Below are 23,249 nucleotides of genomic sequence, written 5' to 3'. Positions count from 1 at the left end.
CCCGTTGCTCTTTCCCAGAAATAAAAGTCTGCAGGGATAATGTGGCAGAAAGCCAAGCTTCCAGTCCTCAAAAACACTCAGACACTACAGCTAGGTAAGAACTTGCTCTTGGATTTGTTGGATCTAAGAATTTTAAATTCATTCAATACATGCATACTTAGAATAAAACCTGTTTCTTTTCTGACTTTGAAGTAGAGAAAAATATGTTTATCCCCACTGCATCTGTGTTTATTTTGAGTGCAGCCCAAACTCTGCAACAGATCTTACCAGAATAATTCACTGATTCACAGATCAGTGGTGCCCAGTTTGCCTTAAGGGTTTCTAAGACAAATTAATGTGAATCTGAAAGGTGCTTATCTACTCAGTATCAAAGTCAACAAAAGAGAGATGAAGCTGTCTAAGCAAATGCACTGAGTGCAAAGGGTGTCCCAGGAGTAATGCAGTGTACAGGGCTTCCACAGGATGGTTCAGGACTTCTGAGTTCCCTGCAGCAGCATTCTGCTCAAGTTTCTGCTGCATTTATTTTATTTCTGATGTTCTATAACGCTACAAGATCACGTGAAGATTAAGAACTGTGAGGCTGCTTTAAATGACAGCAAGGCACTGCTCTTGAGTTGTTCCAGAGGCTTCTACTCCTCAGCTGCAAGCTGCAACTGTTCAGCTGAGAGCTGGTAACTCACTGCTGTGTGTAGTCCAAGGGAGCTGCAGTTTCAAGTAAAACAGATTTAGCTAAGCTAGTTCTTGCTTCTGGTCCCTTAGACGAGATATGACCTAAGAAGCCTGGATCCTGCTGGCATAAAATTCTGCTAATTGTTGGGACTTCTAGGAGCAGTTATTTCTTTTCTGACTTTTTTTTTTTTTTTAACTTTTCTCTCAGTGGTTTTCTTAAGTTTTCTTAACAGTTTCAGTTTTACACTGAGTCTGAAAAATTAAGCAACCAGTCTAAATTTTATTTTGTTCTTTTTAAGCCTCTTTTTTTCACAGAACAAAATAAAATTATTTTGGCAAGCTTTCTCTGTCTTTTTTTTTTTCTCTCTGACTTTTTAAATAAGAAGGGATTACACAGTAGCAGAAAAAACCCACATCATAACTACACAACTTCTCCTCCGTATGGCATAAGTATTGAAATGTTACAGAATAGAAAATAAAAAAAAGCCTCAGGAAAGAAGAAGAAAAAAGAAAAAAAAAGTATAAAGATGAACAGTGTCTATTTATTTTATTCAGCGGCCAAAAGAACAAATAAAACTACAGCTGTGAATGTAGTGAATAGTTGCTGTTCATATTTAACGTATTTCTTCAAGTTTTCTTTTAAAAATACAGATTTTGTTGAAAATTACAACCATCTAGTTATAAAACTGTATTTTCATTTTTCATCTAACATTTTTCTATTTTTTGTCCCTCCTGATTCATTTTTTCCTGCTACCTTTCTAGCTTTTAAAAAAATCTCTCTGGTCACACCGACACAGCTGATGTGTATAGCGGCTTCAAACCATAGGTGTCCTATTTTGGAACCCTGTTTTTGTGACTTTCCTGTCTGCAGACAACAGAGTTGCTATTTGATAGAGCCCTGTTATCATTGTCCAGGCACCTTTGCCACAGTACACAAAAACCTGGAGCATGTCCTGAAATCTGAGTCACCTGCTGGGTGCCTTAGGAAAGAATAGGAGTGATCAGAGAGGGAAAATTGGCAACAAAGCAGTGAAAAGTTTCCTGCTTCTCTGTCCTCCCAAAGAATTAATCTGTAACTTCTTCCACTGGTAAGGAAATCGAGCCCTCAGCAGCATCACTTGGAGCGTGACCTGCTTTGCATCAGGTGAGGGGTGGGTCCCAAAGATGGGGACAGTTAATATCAATTTGTTACCTGGCAGCAGGAGAGCCCAGGGAGGGGCTGGACAAGGAAAGGGCTTCCCAGGTGAGACATGGTCATCTTTGTGTTCATCTGGTGTGATCCACTGAGGCAAAGGAATGCTCCTATAAAAAAAGGTTATTTTAAAATGTGAGAAATACGTCATGCTCCAATGGCAAATAGCTACCTCAGAGAGGTAACTATACACTTCATGAGACACATAAAGCTTATTTGTAGATCAAAACTAAACTGCTGTGCCATCAGTTCAGTCTCTGTGGATAATGAGGAGAGTGTTGTAACAGGCTGTGACAAGCAGTGTCTATGTGGGCAAAGACAAAACAGAATTGCTAAGTGCTCCTGGCTCTTCCTTCTTCTAAAATTATCATCACTGATTCCAAAGACAAGGAGAGAGGGAGAAGGAAATAAGGCTGTTTGGGCAGCCTTTGCTAAGACTACCCTGTCATGGTGCCCACGAGAACTAAACCCTAGGAAGTGACTACAGAGCCCCTCCAAGGCAGGTCACACGTTGCTTTTCTGAGAGCATTACTGTGCACATCTAATGGAAATACTTCTTATCTGTGCTCTTCAAGCAAAAACCTTAAGATCCCCAACCTTAAAATGCTGAAACTATTACCCATCACCTTCACACATTGCCCATCCACTCTCTGCATGGACTGGGAGAGCAGAGGAGCTGCAACACAGAGCACCCTGGAGATCAGAGACCTCAGCCAAGATCCCTAAAGGACACATTTTAATTGGCTTAATAATGTTTGAAACAGAATTTAAACCAGAAATTATTTCCTTTAGGGTACAGTATTCACTCTCAGCACAGCACAGCCACTTTTAAGCATGCTAACAATGTTGCAGACCACAGGAGCCAATGGAATAAGCTATATTTTCTCATGGGGTCCACAGACTTGACATTGTTGTCTGTGCTAGTGGGGTTGAAAGCTTAATTAAAGATCTAATCTGAACTCTGGCAAATGCACTGCATTTGGATTTGAACTACAGCAGATGTGCTTCAGACAAAGGTAGGGGAGGATAAACATTTTCAAGGGGCCCTAAAGCAGCATATTTTGAATGCCGTCAGTGCTGCCTTTGCTGAATACTGAGACTTTTTCATGAAAGTCTATGCAAAACAGCACTAAAGGCTCAGTCTTTTTTGAGCATTTATATTACACGTATTGCCTTACATCTTGGAAAATCAGCTATTGTGCTGCTGCAGTCATACTCCTGAGCCATTTACTTCCCATGGATACATAATGAAGGCGAGGGCCAGGTTCCAGTGAATAATGGCATGGCTTTGGCAAGGCTGGCACAAAGAGAGGACCATTCCAGGTCCCTGTACAGACAGGAATGCTGCACTCCACAGCATGAGGGAAGCTCCCCTCATTGGAATGCAAGGGTACTTCAAAGGACCCACTTTTAATTTGCAGCTGAGGCTCTACTGTAGCCTTGTTAAGATCTTCATTAATCAAAATTTGCTACTGCCCTCCCCAGGAGAGAAGAGAGATGAGCACTCCCTGGTACTAAAATGAACAATTGCAACCTAGAGGATGGTGATTTAATGTTTGCAAAAATCTTGCTCAGATTTTGAAATCCTAATTCTGAAGTCGTGGCTGTAGCAGGCACAAGGATAGATTAGTAAAAAATCACCTCAGAAATATCTTTTCAGCTCACTTATACATAACTTATACAGCATTACTGGGCTTGAGAGGTGGGGCATAGTAACCTCCCAATCTGCTTGAGACTTCAACCTGCACCAACACTGAAACAAACTTGTAATAATTAAGGTATCAAAGCATCTCAAGTGGAGCAGCACAGAGCTCCATATGGGTGATTTGAGTGTGATACTCAGGCTGCCAGCAGCCTTCATTCTGACCACGTAACCCCTCAGATCTCAGCAGCACCTAGAGCAGAGAAAGATACAGGCAGGTCAGTGCACCCTTCTGGAGCTTTGGGAGTTTGGGAGTGCACCTTTGGGAGTTTGAAACTGGAACAGAGTAGTGTTTACATAAAGTGCAGTACTGCAGATCCAGTCCCACTCTACAGAGACAATAAAATGAATACCAAACTGCTGCTGAGAAAAGTGAGCAGCAGCTTTGGTGCACTTCATCACATGAGGACCAATGGAAAGAAATATGTCTGTTCATTTAGAATCATTCTATAGCACACACACACATACTTCACCCACTACTGTTTGCTCAGGTGAGTTTTAATCCTGGAGTTCCTACACCTTTGAATGTTTGAGGTGGAATACCTAACATAACCACATTTCTTTAACATGAACATGGAAGAGAAGTGTAGAGGTCTGGTTGAAGATAATGTACATAATTAATTAAATCTAAATTAAAGGAGCTCTGGACTGCAATGCAGATTTTAATCTTATCTCCACTGGAAGCAGTGCAATAGATACATTTTAATAAAATTAAAGTCACAGAATACTTATCAATATTATTTGACAATGAAAAACACGCTTGGCAGTTTTATTTTTATGGAGTGTGCTATAATAACATTTTCACTTAGGGAAAATATTTTTAACAGCCTTCTTCTGGAATAAAATGTTTTTCTAGCTGAATGCATTGTGTGGCAAATATAGGCTGAAGGAAGGACAACTCTTTGAAGGAAATTGTACTCACTCTACTTTTTCCAGAGAATATGGATTAATTTAACTGCACTCTACAAAAAGCTATTTGTCCAAATAATGCTTCCAAGAATGGTCCCTATGTGAATATTGGGTAAACAATGTCACAAACAAAGTCAGCTGTCAGTTCAAAGATCAGTATCTCAAAAAAAAACTGCATTAAGTCTCATACCTCAGTGACTGTAGCAGGCAAAAATAAGGGTTACAAAGACACAGTAACTATATCCCAGCTGAAAAAGAGCATCTCCAACAGACTGGCTCTCTGTAACACATTACCTGTGTTATTTACATACTGTGGGGTATGCATTTCAAAACAGCTTTTATTATCAGTCTGTGACCATTTACAAGTAGGAATTTTCATGACAGAAGGAGAAAAACAAGCCTCACCATGCCCCATACCATCTGTACAGCCTCTGCCAGGGAGCTCTCTGTCAAGGAGAGCCTGTTCCTTCATTATGTTCCAGTCAGCATCATCCTTGCTCAGTGGCTTCCATCCACAAAGGTCAGTCTCAAAATCACAGAAGGTGTAATTAGCTGTGGTAAGAACAACAACAAAAGAGATCAATAAGTTGAACTCGGTGCAACAGTTTAATGCCACAACTCTGTTTTATATTTAGATGTACTAAGAGTGTTGAAGAAGCACAAAGGCGTTTCAGGTTATTCAGATGGATAATAAGTTCTAGAACACAGGTAGCAGGCATGGCAGGCCCTTCCTTTCTTACTAAAACTCAGAACCATGAAACAAACTACCTGTAAGAGAATAAACATAGTAAAGACCTGTAAATAGGTTGTTGAGATATTACAAAAATAGAATTAAATATTATTTAAAGAAGAATTGTACCAGTAATTTAGTTAAGAATGTGTGAGAAAAATTAAATGCATTTAGAGCTTAAAATATATGGAAAGCAAAGATGAATTAAGCTTTCATTTAATTTATTTTTGAAAATGAGATTTAAATTTATCAATTATTCAGACCACCTAGAAATTTTTATTGCAAAGACCATTTTCTCACTTGGTATGGATTAGACCAATTTAAATTGTATAAAAATTTCACATGCTCCTACATTGATCAAGTACAAATAATTATTTTGATAAGAACTTTTTATACTCAGAGTTTTCTTTCCTGGTCGAGAACAGCTTCCCAAGGCACTACACTTAACTCCTGGGTCACTTGTTGCAATTGCAACTATTATTTTAGAACTGGGTTTGTCACTTTTCACTCCCACAGCACATTAATCTGATCATATCAGCCTCAGACACAATCATACATATTACTCCAATTTTCAGGTTGTACAAAACCAAAATTAAATGCATCTTTCTTTAAGCACCATTGTAGCAAAGCTAAATAGTAAAGGTTTCCCAGGAAAGAAGAGGTTATTAGAGCAGCTAAATTTTAAGGCACAAAATAAACCATCACTGTATCTTATCTGGCTTCACCATATACATTAAAATTTGATGATGCATGGTTTTCTGTTTAGTGCAGCAAGTTTAGGTAAAAAATGAAACTTGGTTAACTCATTTAATTAAATTTTCATGCTTTTCACAAGGTATCTTTTAATTAGAATTCAATTGCTAATTTATTAAGGTTGAATATGCAAATTGATATCCAAGGCTAAGCTGTTTTGGTAATTAATACTATGTCTAGGCATTTCGCTTTCCTTAGCTAAGCAGTCTTGAGAGAACCAATGTGACACAAAAAAGCAAATATTCTTTGCTTAAATATCTTTTTTTCCAGGCCTCCCTAAACCCCACAAAAGGTCTTCTGCACAAACAGCTGACTGCAGTGTCTGCACAGTAATATCCAAAAAGACAACCATAAAGGACCCTGTAGGCACCAAAGAAAATATGTTAAAATAATGGTTTAAATGGGAAAGTAACATCAAGATACTACTAATAACTATTATTTTACTGCTCTAAAAGGTACTTAGCAAGGAAGCATTTTTTAAATTGTTATTTTCTTTTATCTAGATGCATTTGGGACCTCAAAATTTGTCATGCTGATAAACAGAACAGCTTTTGTGTGATCAGAGCCCATCACTGCCTTTGACATTCAACAGGAAGAAAGGTGTGGTGAAATCAGCATTTGTAGCATGGGTAGGGTAGCCTGTAGTACAATTTCTTCTAACCCTATAGACATAGAAAGAAATTTATAAACATCAATTTTTCAGCTAAATATATAAGCGGGGGTGAGGAAAGACACGCACACACAGAAATACACAATACCAAATCTAATTGATTTTGTTCAGTCATTTTTTCAAACTTAATATTTACATCTGAACACAATTATAAAGGTAGGAAAAACATTCCTGGTGGTGCACTTTGGGAGATTTTGTTGTTGTTCATTTTTAAGTATGGTTTTTTGTTGATGATGGTTGGTTTGGGTTTTTTCTTTTGGGTGGTGGAGAAGAAATAGAATATGATAATGCTGACCACACTTTGGGTGCTAAACGTTTTTTATTGCACCTTTCACTTGAAATTTAAAGCTCTAAACAAGCACCCAGCCATGCAGAAAAACTGGGCCAGAGGCAATTACTAAACCCAAGTTTCCCCCTATGTAGTATCTGGAAGTGATACTTCAATATAAAAGTGTAAATATGTTGTAGAACAGCTAGCCTCCAACTGTCAGTGAAATGCACTTGTCCAAATTAATAGTCCAACTTAAATTTTATCCCTACTTAATTCTAAAAACTTAAGGGGTGCTTGTAAATGTTTAATCAAGCTTGAAAGAAAAGTTCTGTGCTTTGGCTAAAACCCAAATCCAAGTAAGACAGTTTTTCAGTGTGGTTTTTTTCATTCCTACATTAAGAAATGTGACTTTGCTATCAAACATTCAACAATTTTATCTGAACCTTCAAGGGATTATAGGTAATCTTTCACTATCCATAGTAGGAAAATAAGCGACTGTACAGCCTATAGTTTTTGAGTAGTCACACTGCAGTTAAGTTTGACATAAAGCTCTTTTCTGATATATTATGTCCCTTCCTACTGCAATTCTCAGCACCAGAGCTTATGTTTTATATTTCACTAGGAAGTTTTCAATGGATTGAAATTGCAGATAGGTTTTTGACATTTTGGAAGGAAAATGAATCAGTTCTCTATTTTGAACATTTATCTATCTATAATTCAGCAAAATAGAAAGGAAAATAGAAAGGAAACAATAACTTGTTTTCATTTTAACAGTAAGTCAAAATTGATTTTTTTTTAATTCTTGTGAATATATCAGTGTATCTTAACTAGTGAAAAAAATTATTACACCATTTCTACTAAATTCAATGATGTGGCCAGGAAAAAAAATGTTCCAAATAATTTCTTGAGTTTCAAGAATAAGTGTAGGTTACTAAAGCCATAAAATACACTGAAAAGATTTTTCAATTATTATAAACTGTTTTCAACATATTAAAAAAAAAGAGAACAAACAAACAAAAAACCAAACAAAAACCTAGGAAACAAAGCACATATTTCAAGAGTATTGGGAGGTTAACTGTCAATGTTTTTTTCTTTGACTAGCTTACTTTATCTATTCCAGCTCCTCCTGGCCCTCCCAGGGGAAAACAAAGCAGCTCTGTTACCTAGGCTGTGTTACCAGCCAAATCACACTGCTTCAGCTTTGTTAACTGCATAAAGGTTTTCAATCCTGCTCTGAGAGCTCAATCAAATGAACACAAATGGGGACACTCAGCTGGTCTCTCCATCAGGCTGGTGTTTCCCTCAACAATAGTATACAATGAGGAGGGCTGCTCCCCTCATTCACTATGGCAGCACCTGAGTGTCTTTGAATTTCAGGTAATAGCCATCATTATGAACAGAAACCAAAGAACCTCTTTGCCACTAATATTTTGTCATTTCTGGCTTGCATTTTAGTAATTTTATGTGAAAGTGAAGGGTTACACATATGCCTCCTTTCTTAGTGTCTGTGCACTTTTCCTACCAGTTTGTGATTTTATTTACCTAGAATTTGTTAAAGGATTCACACAGAAATATCATAGATGGCCACAGATCATCCAGCCTGAACTTGCTCATGCCATAAGTCATTAGAGACTCATAACTCTCATGGGTGAGATGGCCTCACCTCCTCCAGAAACTACTGAGTTCCCTTGCTTGGGGTTAGGAGAGCTAAAGAGAATCTCCTGTCCACCCTTGTTCTGCAGAGGTTGTGTCTGCTAGGAGCTGCTCTGGTGGAACCCAAACCCAACTCTGTCAAAATACCACGGGCGTAGCTTCTTGTCCTCCACATGCATGTACAAGATCAATGAACAGACAATGTCAGGCACATCCAGCCTCACAGAAAGCACACAAATGCTTAGAAAAACAACTGTTTCAGACTAAAAGGCGCTCTTTCCGCTTTAGTGTTGAATGGTAATAAAAAATATTTGCATCTGTGTTCATCTGCTGTGGAAGGTTTCAAGGATTTCCTATTGTAAATTGCCGTACTGTAAATGAAATGCAGTAAAAGCTACATGGCTTGGAAATTATACAGGTTTCTTTCATTCTACATATTCCATATTCATAAATTATACAAATCCTGTGAAAAGATGAGAATATTTAAGGTAATACTAGAGGTGTTAAATTAAAACCAGATGTGTAAAGATGGCTGTTTTAAGAAAGCTCCTAATTAAGCTAAATGGACTTAATCCTCTCTCAGAAATACCTGTCGGATGACCCCACCCCACAATAATTTTGAATTTACATGGATGCTGATGAGCAGGTAATTTCCAGAAACATTACCGCAACAAAGTGTAATATTACTTGAAAATAACAAATACTTCCTAGCATTGTTTCCAAGCTTCTAGGACTGCTAGCAACAGATGCATTTGTATTTATGGGTTTATAAGTGTTGTGAAGGTTATATATAAATCATGTAAAATAATAATAAGAATAGTGTTTGAAAGATTAGTTATTTGACACAATATTTAGTACAAAATTTCCTTTATATTAGGTAGGAAATAAAGAAAAAAGCATCAGCATGAAATGGATCTTTATAGCCCTTTAAATTATCCCAGTACTGCCTCTCACTTTCTGTTTGAATATATTAACTAGGTTCTCATAACTTGTTATCACTGACTGAAATAAAAAATTTAGAAGTGATCACAAATAAAAGTTGTCAAAAAAGACATAATGAAATGTAGAATTTAATAGTAAGTTCTGTACTTTTACAACTTGTAACTCCATTAGATTCATAGATTTTAACAACTCAAAGATGGTTACTCATGTGCATAAGTGTTTCCGAGATGATTTTGTAATTTTCAAGACTTTTAAGTCTTGTAAATTTAAATATAAATTTATATAAATGAGCAGAGAATAAATAGAAAGATCAGGAAGCATTGCAAAACATAAATGTGTTTGTTCTTGTAATAAAATGTGTTATTTTAATACTATTCATGTCAAATCAACATGACCAAAGAGGAACATGATTTTTAAATCCCTTATTATAATGAAACAGAGAAAATCTTACAGGAGGGGAGCCCTTCACATTAGGTAACAGCTGTCTGCCATTGTTTTTGTTCAGTAGGAGATCTGTAGCTCTTTCAGTACCTGAGAACACTCCAACAAAGGAAACTACTGAGGATGTGTCCAAGGATAGATGCTAAAAGACCTAATAAAGGCTAAAATATGCATCACCGAACCTGATAGGGAATTTTACTGAAAATCAATATGACAAAATAGAGTAAACTCTGAACATTATGGAGGAAAATATCAAGATCTTGTGGAAAATTTATATAATGGGAATAAAAGAACGAGGACAAAAATAAATATGGATATTTTTCTTTACACCTTTTTTGCTCAATATGGTGGAAAGTGTCTGAAAGATGAATCTTCTAAATTGACCAAACTACTGAGAAGCTATAGTCTATTAGGGTCCTCTTTCCTGAAAAGCAGTGTGGGAAGTACCCAAGACAATATTATCCATTAAAATGGGCCAACTTTGACAATAGTTATTGTTATTTTAAAGACTGCACTCTTTTTCTGTGCTCTTTCTTGTCAGCCAGTAGTCAGAGAAATAAGCACCTACTACTGGTTACTTATACTTTAGAAAAGAACCTTTTTCCACTCTCTTTTGAGGGAGGAATATACTTTTGTGCACTGCTCTAACAAAATGATACCTCTTCAAACTGTGAATACCCAACACATAGTTAGGGAAACAATCCCTATATCTCAGGTTCATCTGAGTGTCAGAGTTTCTTTAATTTGACGGGAGCTAGTGGAGGATCAGTGCCAGTAGAAAATCCAAAGTTACTTGCAGAAGCAGCAGCAGGGAATGGAGCACTAGGCAGAGCTGTTGAGGAGGATTTTGCTCTGATTGTGGCTCTCATAATTCCATGTCCAGCACCCTAACTCTGCAGATTCCACAAAGGACAGTGTTGACACCATCAGATTGTTGTGACTTTTCCATCTTGTGCCAAATCTCCATTTTTTCTGATCCATCAACATCACCATGACAGAAGAAATACTCCCAAAAATTCTTCTGTGATCTTTAAAGTACTGACTAGATCTAGGTACTTGTAATCTTTTGGTTACCTGGCATCAATGTCCAGTGTCTGAGGCACAGACCTGTAACTGTAACTCCTGTTTGGAGTTATCTTCACTTTCACCTTGTGTAGTACAATTAGAAGCTCCCTTCAACTGCGACAATTATTTTTCATCATCCTTTGAAACCTAAAAACTATTTTTTTTATTTCCAGTTGCTCTTCACCAGAATTCTCTGTCATTGTTATAAAGTAGGATTGCTAAATTGCTGAGAAATAAAGTCCAGCTTTGAAAGTACAATTCACTTTTCACTGCATTCCACCAAAGAACTTACCAGGACTCTCCACACTCCTACCAGTGGAGGTGGGATGGACACACAGCTAACAACACAGGGTCAAATCTTGTAAAAATCAAAAAGAGCTCTCAGAGAGGGAGCCCCTAATGTTTGCTTAGATTCCACCCAGAGATAAAACAGTATATACCTTCCTATATAAAATGTTATTACAGCATTTTTACATATTACTTGTTTCAGAGACAGTTCCAGCATGGTTATTTAAGTAATTTAAAAAAATTAAAAATTCAGACTGTGAGTTAAAAATATATCTTGCAGTCACAAATAGTTCTTAAAGTCTCATCAAGCAATTAGAAAATAAAACATTATCAGTGTTTTTCATCCTGCTACCTTCAGCAATACACAAAATTTAATTGGTGCCTCCCAGCAATGTATATTATCATCAGTATCTTAAATATGTGCATATTTTTTTCTGCAATATATATTTAAGTGTTACTACCACACGCAAACATAAAAACTTATGTGTGCCCTATAATAATAATAATTTTACAGATGATAGGGTCTCTAAAGATGTTTTCATGTGAAGATCTAAAATTACTCAGAATCATTACAAACACTTTTCAGTAATTTTAAATATTTTCTTTTTACTTTTGATTGCACAGTAGAAAGTGTGGCTTTTAGACAAAGTTACCTTCAGCTGCAAATATAATGAAGAAGATGTAGCTTCTGACCTGTGGCCCATTTCTGTGGTGATTTGTATCACAGCGCAAATATCATGTCACTTAATGCATTTTCTGACAGTAATGGGCTAAATTAGAAAACTGTTCAGAGAACAAATCCCAAAGCAGATTTCATTCCCTTGCAAATTAGGGAAGTAGAGGTTATAAAAGGGGTATTTAGGGAATATATTTAAGCAAAAATATGGCGAATGTTGCATTTCAGCAGATTATTGAACAAATTACTAGCTCTATCTAAAACATAATGCTGAGGCCAGACAGAGAAACGCGAAGCAGTGGAAAAAAGAAAATGCTATGAACATTTTCTCTAACCTGCATGCCATTAAACATTCTGAGGAGAAGAAGCCATATAAATTTAAAATATTTTTCCTAGTGATTTGTTGAATGGAGCTGTCTGGGTTTCAGGACGCTCCCGAGCAGGGTGTCCCTCTGGAGCAGTGGGATTCACTCACAGCAGGAGGCTGGGTGCTCATCCGGGTGAGAGGCACGGGCGGATCCTGGCGCCACGGGCTGCCCGTCCCTGCAGGGGCATTCCTCCGAGGAGCAGAAGCCTGGGGACTCTGGTGGTGCAGTGTCCATGAGCTGGATGCTATTCAGGCAGATGAAGCCTGCCCTGCTCTGGAGTGTCCCTTTAAACACAAGCTGTCAATGGTTACAGTTAAAACATTTGCATTAATGGACAACAGATTTTTATTTACACAAAACCGTTCTAGGTGTAAAAACTGCTGCATCATTTCCATTGCAAAACCATGATAAATTTCAAATCACAGTCTGAAATTCTGTATAAGTGTCTCAGGTTAAAATTACAGAGAATTTAATGAATTCCAAGAATGAAGTTAAAAAGGAAAAAAAGTCTATTTTACAGAAAAATTCCTAATCTCATGAACCTTTAGCTAAAAATTAGTAATCTCCCTGTCCTTTAGAAAAGTGTCCTGAAATCTGATATCCTAAAGACCTCATCTTCCTTTCTGAAGTGCCTTCAAAACCTCATTTTGCAGATCCTCAAGAGATAATTTCCAGTGATAGGTGCATCAAATGGGCTGGGGACTGTGCCAACTGGCACAGCAGAGTTAAGAACTGATAACTGTTTCATCATGTAAAATAAAATGGATTCACCCAGTCTCTGCAGTGGGGTTGGTGCCCACCTGCCTGTCATCCTGGAACTGTTCTGGGCACTGGCTGGGAGGTGGCTGATTTGCCTAGATCAGAACCTTTCTAGGAACTATGCCCATGTTTTAATTATTTGGACAATCACACGCCAATCCTGGGCCTGTGCCCTCACCCTGCTTATTTTACTGCTATTGACATAGACACAGAGATTCAAGGAGCATTTCTCTGTCTGACAGTTCCCTTGCTCTGAGCACATTTAGCACAAGCTGATTTATAGCAATGGAATTTGAGAAGAACATCTGTTGCTCCTGGCCACAGTGCAGCCCAGCTCTGTTGGCTCTCAAAGCAATGAAATTACCCCATTTGTGCTCTCCAGGTTTCTTTCGCCTGAGATAAAGAAGCAAGCAGGACGAAGAAAGCTTGGATTCATCGAAATGATTAGGATGGCAATAAAGAAAGCACTGAGAAACAAGAGCAGAAGTTGGAGGAATAAATAAAAATGTATTTGTGGGCTTTGACAGGCTAGGGCATGACCATAAGTGTGAGTCTCAGAAAGTAGTTATGTGCAAGGGTCAGCAAGCATTGTGTAAGGGTATCTAAAACACAGAAAGAAACTAGAAAAGATGTGATTTGGAGCATAAGCAGAAGGGTCTAGCGCACTCCCCAAAGCCTGGGAATTAGGTTGGAGTGAAATCACAAGAGACATTTTTCTTTCTAAAACGTAAGAGTTTTATAGGTCATTATCTCCCACTACAGAAAATGTCTTCAAAGTTACAAAAGTCTTCTAATACTTTCCATTCTCTCTCTACCAGTTCAAAAAGCAGAATGCTGTGCTGAAAATATGAAATAAGCACAAATTTAAAGACAGTATTTATCTATCTTTAGTAAAAGGAAAGATTTCATCCCTAAGTGCAAGGGATCCTCACAAAGTTTGTACAAGAATACATAATTTTGGCTTCCTACTTATATACATACAACCTGAGCAGGCGTTTGTTTATTTATTTTTAGATACTGTAGATAGCTTAATTAGACATCTGCTTGTTTATTCAAAATTGTCCTTGTGGGAAAAGGAGACAGGCAACAACACACACTTAGAAGCTACTAGCTTGCTAAAATGCATTCATTCTAACATCTGTCAAAACATCAGTGCCTGCAGTGGGCTTAGTCTTTATCCTTTCACTGAGATTATATTTTCAGCTGATTGCTGAAACAGTAAAATATGATGGTTATTTACAAAACTGCAAAAAGGCTTGTAATTTAAAAAATACTTAAAATGGATAGTTTTAAATTAATATAAGAATTAAGTAGTTGCAATTTAACATTTGTCTCTGTGCCGGAAATTTCAAGGAGAAGGTATCTTCCTAATATGGGGTTTTCATCATTTCACTGAAGTTCCACAACGATCATTTACATCTGCTCACTTAACAATACATATACAGTTAAATGAGTTGGTAATTCCTGAGTTGGACTCAGATAACTAATTAGAATCAGATAAGATTTGTATTCATTTTCTTCCATATTATTTAAGTCCAGCAGCTTCTGTATGTCATGTTTGTGTAGATGTTTTCTCGATATACAACCAGAGATTTACCCAAATAGAAGCAATGAAAAAAATAGCAAAACATTCAATATGCACACCATTTTAACAAATTTTTTAGGCTTCCTAGAGGATTTAAAAACAACAAAATAAAGCATGCTCAGAAATTGAGCACATGCCTTTTTCATTCATACCTTCATATTTTCCAGCCCTATTGGTAGCTGTATATTTACTTTGACCCACTCCTTATTAGTGATGAGGTTGGTCTCCCACAAGACATGCTCCTCCTGTAAAATGAAGAAAACAACCTTGTAAAGATAATTTTTGTTTCTCCAGAAGTTATCAAGGCTTTTTTTTTTTTGTCCTCTATCTTTTCATCTCCCAGCCAAACAACCACTATACGTGAAGTTGCTCTATGTGAAAAAATAGAGCTTCTCATATTCATCTGCAATCTTTGCACTGAGATATGTTGGAGAGAGGGGAAGCAACACGTATTTACTGTGACTAAACAGACTAATAATATAATTATCAGGAGTTGAGTTGGTAGAATTAAAGTTAATTAATATGTAAATTAAGCCATGTTATTGCTGAATTTAACAATATGTTTCCATGGTGTTCTCTACATAAGTTTTCTTTCATAAATAACTACTTGTATTATGTTCTGTAATTAATTAGATTCAGTTTTCTTAGAACTGAGTTTTGGGTCTGCCAGAATTACCCAAGCAATTGTGCTAAAAACTATTCTTTTAAATCTGTAAAGCAAGCACACAAAGTACAACATAAGAACTTTTAGTCATGCTCTGAGTTACCTTAATCTTCCCATTTTCATTCCACCTCCTAAAGATAAAAAGAAGAGTGCTACATATGGTAAGGCTCCCTTTATGCAAGCATTCCAAGCCCTTTTGATTCAATAATCTGGCAAAAGTATCTCACAACTCACTCTGCTTCTGGTCATGATCCTGCTTGGAACATACTGAGACATAAAGGAAAGTAGGCAGAAATTGGAACTTTATATACCCACACAAAATCTTTTCAAAAAGCAGTTGCAAAATAGAGAAAAACCAAAAAGACAGAAAAAACCCTCAGGAAAATTAATATAGGCTATACATGCAAACAGACTTACCATAAAAATATCAATATTGAAACTATTTTTAGGAAGCTGCAAAGTATTGGTCATATCTTTTCCACAAAGGATATTACAGAATTAGTGGCAGTTCAGAAAAAGATGCAAAGCAGGATAAGAGAAATGGAGAGTCTCTTGTATGAAGAGAAATTGAAAGTATAAAATGAATTTATCTTACAGGAGATTAATAAAAGGGGTTATGATGGGCATGTAAAATGTTATCAATTCTATAGACAAGGACAGTTATCTTTTTCCTGGTTTATAATATAAAAGAGAGAAGAAGTGTGCTGTCCACTGCTTGATAGCCTGTCAGCCAGCAGAACAACATTGATATGATTTGTGATGTGCAGACAATTAGTGCTCTTTTCCTACCAAGGCCATTCTGATATATTAGCAAAGCTGGAAGATTAAATCCCCATTGAACAGGTATTCAGAGATAAGTTTTGGAAAACTGCAAGGCAGGACCAAAGCAGTATACTAATTTCAAACACTCAGTGACAGAAGAGATCAAACTGAATAAACCACATGGCAAATTTGATTTCAGAAATAAAAGTCAGCTGTGAGTTTCTATGTCAGTATAGGGTGTATTAGTCCACTTTTTTACATGACATATTCAACAGAAGTCTTTCAATATTGAGGACACTTCATTCTGTGAACTTGCTTCATTTTACTAAATAATTCAGCTTCCAAAGGAAATGTATTAGCCTACATTAGACACGTATAAGACACAGAAAAGGATGATGTACTAGGAACCATATTGCATGGCAGGTTAACACTATAGCCTGTGGTTAAACTTCTGCTTTTATTTAACATGCTGCCCCCCACCTCCCCGTACAAACCCTTCAAATACATTTGTATGTCTTTTGGGGAGCATTATATTTGCAGTTTATTTGGCTGGATGCACCTCAATACTATAATTTTGTTCCCATTCAGAAAACAGCTTAGAAACCCAGCCCCATGGCGATTTTTCTCCCAAACTAATTTTAATAAAAATAACTTGTAGCAGTAAACTTGAGTTTTCTGTACAGTAGCCAGACCTTCTGGGCCTTTTATTTACACCAAAAGCTGTAAATCACCTCAGATGAACCAATATTTTAAGCAGATTTTACCCTGTGATTTTATACAGCTCTAATAAGTCAACAATTTCTTTTCCTCACAATATTTGTAGAGTTCGTCCTGCTTGTCATATTCTTCCACCTCTTTGCCACAAATGGGTTAACCCCTCTAGCACATTCCCTGTGTCACTAGCCTTCTTCTAAAACATGGAAGGTGTTGATTTTCCAGTACTTTCCTTCAAGATTTATTTTGGTGATGCAGGGGAGTGGTGGCTCAAGATAACTTTGCTCTATTCCCCTTACTGTGATATATGACTATCAATAAACAAAATTTTGTAAAGCTAAAATGAGCAAGAATTGTTGCTTTTCCTCACAATTTTTTTTTTATGAGATAATGCCACTCAGATTTGAAGGATGGAAGGCAAATCATGACTTTTTATAGAAGTCTCCATTTATAAAATACTTGTGGGTTTTTTTGACATTTCTCTATTGATACATACACTGCTGTGCAACTGCACCCATTATTTTGTCCCTACTTCTCTTTTGAGAGAGTAATTTGCAAGAGTGTTATTTGTTCCCCCACAATGATTAATCAACTTTACCTTCTGCAGAGGAGTGTACTCACATGACTTTTGCAGGTGTTGTGGAACACCAAAAAATTTTAGTGCATTAGGATACAAATATACTTGCACGTATAAGCATTAAATGAAATGATCTTTTATTGCTTAATTTCTGTATTTTTCAAAGCCATGCAAGATGTAAATATTAAGACAATAAGAGGAAGAAGAACAAGCCCATTGCTTAAGAGGAGTAACAAACAAATAATGAACAGCAAGTGGTAGACTCAACTTCAGATTATTTGGTTTCTGTTTTTACCAAAAATGCTAAAATTTATCTGTTAGTTAACAGACAATTAATTTTGTTAGTTGAATGTACAAACTGGGGAATGAGAGGCTGGAGAGCAGCCCTGTGGAAAGGGCCCTGGGGGTCTGTCCATGGCAAGTTGAACCTGAGCCAGCAGTGCCCTGGCAGCCAGAAGGGCCAACCCTGTCCTGGGGACATCAGGCACAGCCCAGCAAGGCAGGGGATTGTCCCCTCTGCTCTGCTCTGCACTGGGGTGGCCTCACCTCGAGTGCTGGGGGCAGTTCTGGGTACTGCAATATAAAAAGGACATTAAACTGTTGGAGGGCCAGGAGGATGGTGAAGGGCACTGAAAGGAAGCCGTGTGAGGAGCAGCTGAGGTCTCATGGGTTGTTCACCTTGGAAGAGACTAAGGAAAGACATCATTGGAGTCTGCAACTTCCTCATGAGGGGACGAGGAGGGTCAGGCAGTGATCTCTTCTGTGTGGTGACCAGTGACAGGGCCCAAGGGAATGGTCTGAGGTTCTGTCAGGGGAGGTTTAGGTTGGATATCAGATAAGTGTTCTTCACCCAGAGGGTGGTTGAGCACTGGAACAGCTCCCCAGGGAAGTGGTCGCAGCACCAAGGCTGATAGAATTCAAGAAGCATTTGGACAATGCTCTCAGGCACAGGAGGTGGCACTTGGGGCGTCCTGTGCAGGGCCAGGAGTTGGATTTCAATGACCCTGGTGTGTGCCTTTGTTGTGGTTGCGGGGGGAGGTGAATTTTTCCAGGGGAATGTGGGCAGGCCAATCAGTGATCAAGTTTTGTGCTGGGACTTGGATTGGCCACTCGGAGGTTTAGACACGCCTCTGAGGACACAAGGGGTTAAAAGCAGGACTCCAGGGGGGTTCAGCCTCTTTTGGGTTCAGGTTTCAGCAGGGAAACATCTCCTCTCCACTGCTCAGCTTTGGGCTGAGTGGGGGAGGGGAGCCACGTGGCCGGGCTGAGAGAAACCACGCTGCCAGACTGAAGTAAGCTGGGGCCCCGGGGCGAGAAGAGAGTGAACAAAAACTAGAGCTGAACTGCCCCATCCAGGCTGGAGGGGTAGAAAACTGTAGAGGTGCCTTCCTTCTTCTCCCCTCCCCTGGAGAAAGTGCCCAGCTGCGTGGGAGTTGCCGAGCCTGGGAGTGCCTGAGCCTGCAGCGCCCTGCCAGGAGCCAGAAACTGTTAACTCTTTCTGAGGCAGAAAGAAACTTCTTTCTCAGACATTGATTCTCATGGCTAGTGGCTTCAGAAGAGAGAGAGAAACAGCCTGGGACCAAGATGATAAAGCACGATTGAAAAGAACTCGATGGGCAGGGAGTTGAAGAAGAGTGGCTTCTGAGCGAGACTTTTCTTGCATAATGTTAGCCATAGACTGAACTTCTGTCTCTTTGAACATAAACTGCATTTTTGGGTAGATGCCACTGGCTCGACTTTGCTACAGTGACTGGCACTTTAAGAGTGGAACGAACAGAGAAGAGAAGGGAGAGGGTGTTGGTGGCGCCCTCTGCCCGCGGAGAAAAAAAAGCCCTCGGCCCCAGGGGAAAAATGGGGAGAGCTCAGCATGAAAGCATCCTTAAAAGAGCCCTGTATGCAGCTTCAGCCTATAGACAGTGGTGAGAGAACTAGACATAAGAAAGAAAAAGTGTCTCCTGGCAGACTTCTCCGGGCAGTGCCACGGGTGACATGAAAACACACAAAGAGTAAACCTGCATTTCCTGAGGAGCAGTCTGTGGTGCAGGAGAGACTCTTCTCTCCCTTGCTGAATTGAAGATTAGGTTTTTGAGTAGTGATTGTTTGATTTAAAAGCCAAAGTTTTGGTGCCATGAAGGGTAACGTGTGAGGGGTGGAAACTGGGAGGGAAGAGAAGAAATGTTCTGAGAAGTTTTTATTTCTGTCTCTGTGTGTGTTTAAAGTTTTCTATCTCTGTTCTTATGTAATGTAATAAAGTTTTGGTTTTCTATTTTTAAGATTTAAGCCTGCTCTGCTCTGTTCCTGATCACATCCCACAGTAGTTGTCAAGGAAAAACATATATTCATGGGTGCATTAACCTCTGGCCAGTGTTAACCCATGACAGCCTTCAAACTCAGGACATTCTATGATTCTGTGAATATTTTATGTTAGTTGAACAGTTAGTATTGCTAAATGGGAATTCAAATATGGACCAGAGTAGACAATGTTACAAATACATATAAGCTAAAAGTACTAAAACTGGAATGGAATCACAAACTTTTAAGATCGAATACTGGAAGGAATGTTTTACTATCAACAGCAAGCTCTGAGAACCTGAGAAGAATGTGTAAGAAATTAGACAATTGGGATTACAAAGGACGTATATGGCAGCTAAGGGATTAATACAGACTATGCAATTATAACCAAGATGCTGAACAACTCTTAAGACACTGGAACAAATTGCTAACAACCTTGTAAGCAACTAGAGAATTAAAGACTGAGAAATCTACATTAGCTGCTTCTGATGAGGAGCAAGTGGTGTTTAGCAGTGTAATCTCTTTTTTTCATCATAAATAGACTTGAAAGATTAGTTACTTCACTTTATTAATTTTTTTTAACAGTCTTATATAACACATGCTTTAAAAACTGCGGGGATTTTGTGTAGATGAAATTACTGTAAAATGTGTTCAAATAGAAATGTAAGCTTATTTCAAAGAGGAGATGTCAATAGTTTTCTATTAAACTAAAAGAAAATTATAATGAAGTTCTGCATAGGTCTGTTCCAGAGCCTGATATAGTTATAGTGCTGACTAACTGGAGAGTGTGGAGACTTGGATGAAAACTAAATTTTAAAGCAATGTAGATAATACTATATTGGGAGGAATTAGAAGCACTCTGAAGGACATCATTTGCATTTAAGATCATCTCAGTATATAGAAACCACTTCCAAACCAATAACACAAAGTTCAAAGACATATGAGTCATAATTAAGAAACAAAAATCAAATGATCACATGCAGTAGTGTTTAATGAAGAACAGTTTAGCAAGCCAGCAATAAAAGAGGAAAAGCTGCAGATTATCATGGACTGCAAGTTAAATGTAAGTAAACAGCAGGTTTCTGTTGACAAAAGGAGTCCATTTCCCTTCTTCTTCTTCATACCCAAGTGCAATTTAAATTCCCTGTCTTCCGATTGATACCATAATGTTTATATTAGAAAATATGTTCACTCATCTTTGCTCTCTCTGTTGAAAGAGTGAGGAGGGCCAGGGATAAATTTACATCTTTGCCTCTAAGAACAGTACTGAAACTCTGCATTGGGTGTAATCCAATCTCCAGGTGTGTCGGGCCTGTCAGTGCTGGGGTTTAGCAAGAGTTATTCAAAGACAAGAGGTTTTGATCAATAATTATAGTGATAGGATGTGCAGGAAACTGCAAGGTACAGACAACTGAGAGGTTATTTTGAATGACAGCTTCCAGGACAGCAGCTCTGCTGTCTTCCAGGGTCAGAACAAGCACTTGACCCTCACTTCTGTTTCCCAGTATTGGCTGGTTTTGAAGATTCATTTGTTTTTCATAAACAACCTAATGATTCTGTAGCAAAAATGTGTAAAAGCCAAATCTCTCTTCATTTCAGTTTAAGAAATCTTAAACATGAGTCTGTAGTTGTTTTATTTCTCCTGAAACTACCAGCAGGAGCTTATGTTTCTGAAGATTTTTCTGGAAAGTTTTGCAGTATGAGTAATTCACATCAGCTTTAACTAAGTCTATATGCAATACATAAATACACTTCTGATTGAAGAAGAAATTCAATACCTAAAACATAAAAGGGCCAAGAGAACCAGTCGAAACAGAGTGGAATGATGTAATAAATGCCAGAAAATGTTCTTCTAATGAGCATGTAGGGATCAGTTTATCAATTAATTCAATCTACGCTCCCAGTTCTATGGGAACTCAGACGTCAGTTTCCTTGTAAATGGTTTTCACTTACATAATTTGCTCTGTTTTCAAGGAAAGAAAACTCTTAAATTGGGTCCATTGATGCTACTTAGGTGAACTGCTGAAATCAATATTCCTATTCTGTCTCAAGGTTGCTGTGAGTGTCATACATGGGAATTTATTGGCAAGCACTATGGCACAAAACTCTGTGTGTTCTGACCAGAACACTGATTATATTACAATTCCCTGACACAATAATGGGTCATAGAAAAATACAACTATTGGCTTTTATGAATGAAACATGAGCAAAAGCCTGAAGTTGTTTTCATGAATATTCAAAGACACAATTGGAAAGAAATAAATTATTTCCATTACCTGTCCTTATTTTAAAACCTTTTGGTTGTGTTACACTTTGGGATTTTTTGTGAAAGAAGTGATCTAATATTTAAATATATGTATTGCTTTATGACAAAATTCAACTCCAGCATCAAGATATGAGAGCCATTAACTTAATGAGAGTAGTTCTACTGCTCTTGTTTTCATTAAGGAGCAGTGCAAAGCATCAATACTAACCTATTAAACCAGACTTCCAAAAGAGAACATCCTAATATTAGAAAGTCTCACAAGGTAAGGGAGGTAAGATATATGGAAATAGTTAGCAATGTTCATCTGACATTTGTGTTTCAACCTGGCAGGGCTCTTTTATCTACTAATAAATAGGTAGAAGAATAGAAAAAATACTGCTCTAACACTTGGGCAAGGCAAAGCAAAGCAGGTGTTTACTCAAGAACTTTCCAGTTATCATGAATCTACAACTTTCTTTTTCAACGCCTCCATAGACAAAAGCACCTGTTTTCTTATTTCCATAACAGGAAGAAGGCTAGAAAAGCTGTCACTACAGATTTCCCCCTGAAATCCGAATTTGATTTAATTTTGTAATAGCTGGGTTTGTCCTTGAAGTCTTATTGCAGAACATTCACCCATCAAATTAATTTATAGCTGAGAAGGCGAACACCCAGGTTTTGCAATTGCACAGACCAGTGCAATGGTACCAAGTCATTTTTTGCACAAACTGACTCGGGGGACAGGCATGTAGCAGCAGGTGTATCTTGCATTTTGTCTGGTAACACCTGGGCTGCCTTACCTTTGCCGTTTGGAAATGAACACACTTCTCCTTACCTGATTCACCAGCAGCACTGCCTTGAGACCACTGCTATCTTCCATGGAGTAGTGAAACTGAAAATGGCAATTCTTGCTGGAACAATGACACATGGAGCTGTTTAGATGGGCCCTTTCATATAAGGCACTGTAATTAGCTTCTAACCACTCAAAATGGCCTGAAGAAAAAAGGAAAGAAAATAAAGGTCACTTTTTCACAATTTTTTTTTCTCAGTCTTTAAAAATAAGGAACGCTCTCATGTAATGACACCAAAGATCCATCCCAGAAAGAATGAAATCTGATCATCATGCTGATGATGTGACTTGGATGTCATCTGTTTCCTATTAAATAGATATACATATATCTTAATTTTACTCACAGATAGCCCCAGAGATCATGAATTACATCAGTCAATAGTATCTCAGAGTTTTTACTTTGCATGCTATAACCTGCAAGAAGTGCCAGCTCGGCCCTCTTACATTTACAACCATTCAATAACTAATGACA

General features: G+C 37.9%; 1 protein-coding gene across 1 annotated transcript in view; it reads right to left on the bottom strand.

Annotated features, from left to right (window-relative positions):
• The window catches only part of MALRD1 (MAM and LDL receptor class A domain containing 1), a 230,822-nt gene that overhangs the window by 187,882 nt on the left and 19,691 nt on the right, over positions 1 to 23,249 (bottom strand). The window contains exons 7-11 of the mRNA XM_063413520.1: positions 22,763 to 22,920; positions 14,826 to 14,918; positions 12,437 to 12,626; positions 4,878 to 5,024; positions 1,862 to 1,971 (exon numbers count right to left, since the gene is read on the bottom strand). Of these exons, the coding sequence (XP_063269590.1) occupies positions 1,862 to 1,971; positions 4,878 to 5,024; positions 12,437 to 12,626; positions 14,826 to 14,918; positions 22,763 to 22,920 (698 nt within the window). The remainder of the gene's footprint in view (positions 1 to 1,861; positions 1,972 to 4,877; positions 5,025 to 12,436; positions 12,627 to 14,825; positions 14,919 to 22,762; positions 22,921 to 23,249) is intronic.

The sequence above is a fragment of the Prinia subflava genome, chromosome 1 (assembly GCF_021018805.1).
Source record: "Prinia subflava isolate CZ2003 ecotype Zambia chromosome 1, Cam_Psub_1.2, whole genome shotgun sequence".
In the NCBI taxonomy this organism is placed as follows: domain Eukaryota; kingdom Metazoa; phylum Chordata; class Aves; order Passeriformes; family Cisticolidae; genus Prinia; species Prinia subflava.
Note: the sequence above shows the minus strand (reverse complement) of the source record. Positions and strands in the feature narration are given on the sequence as shown.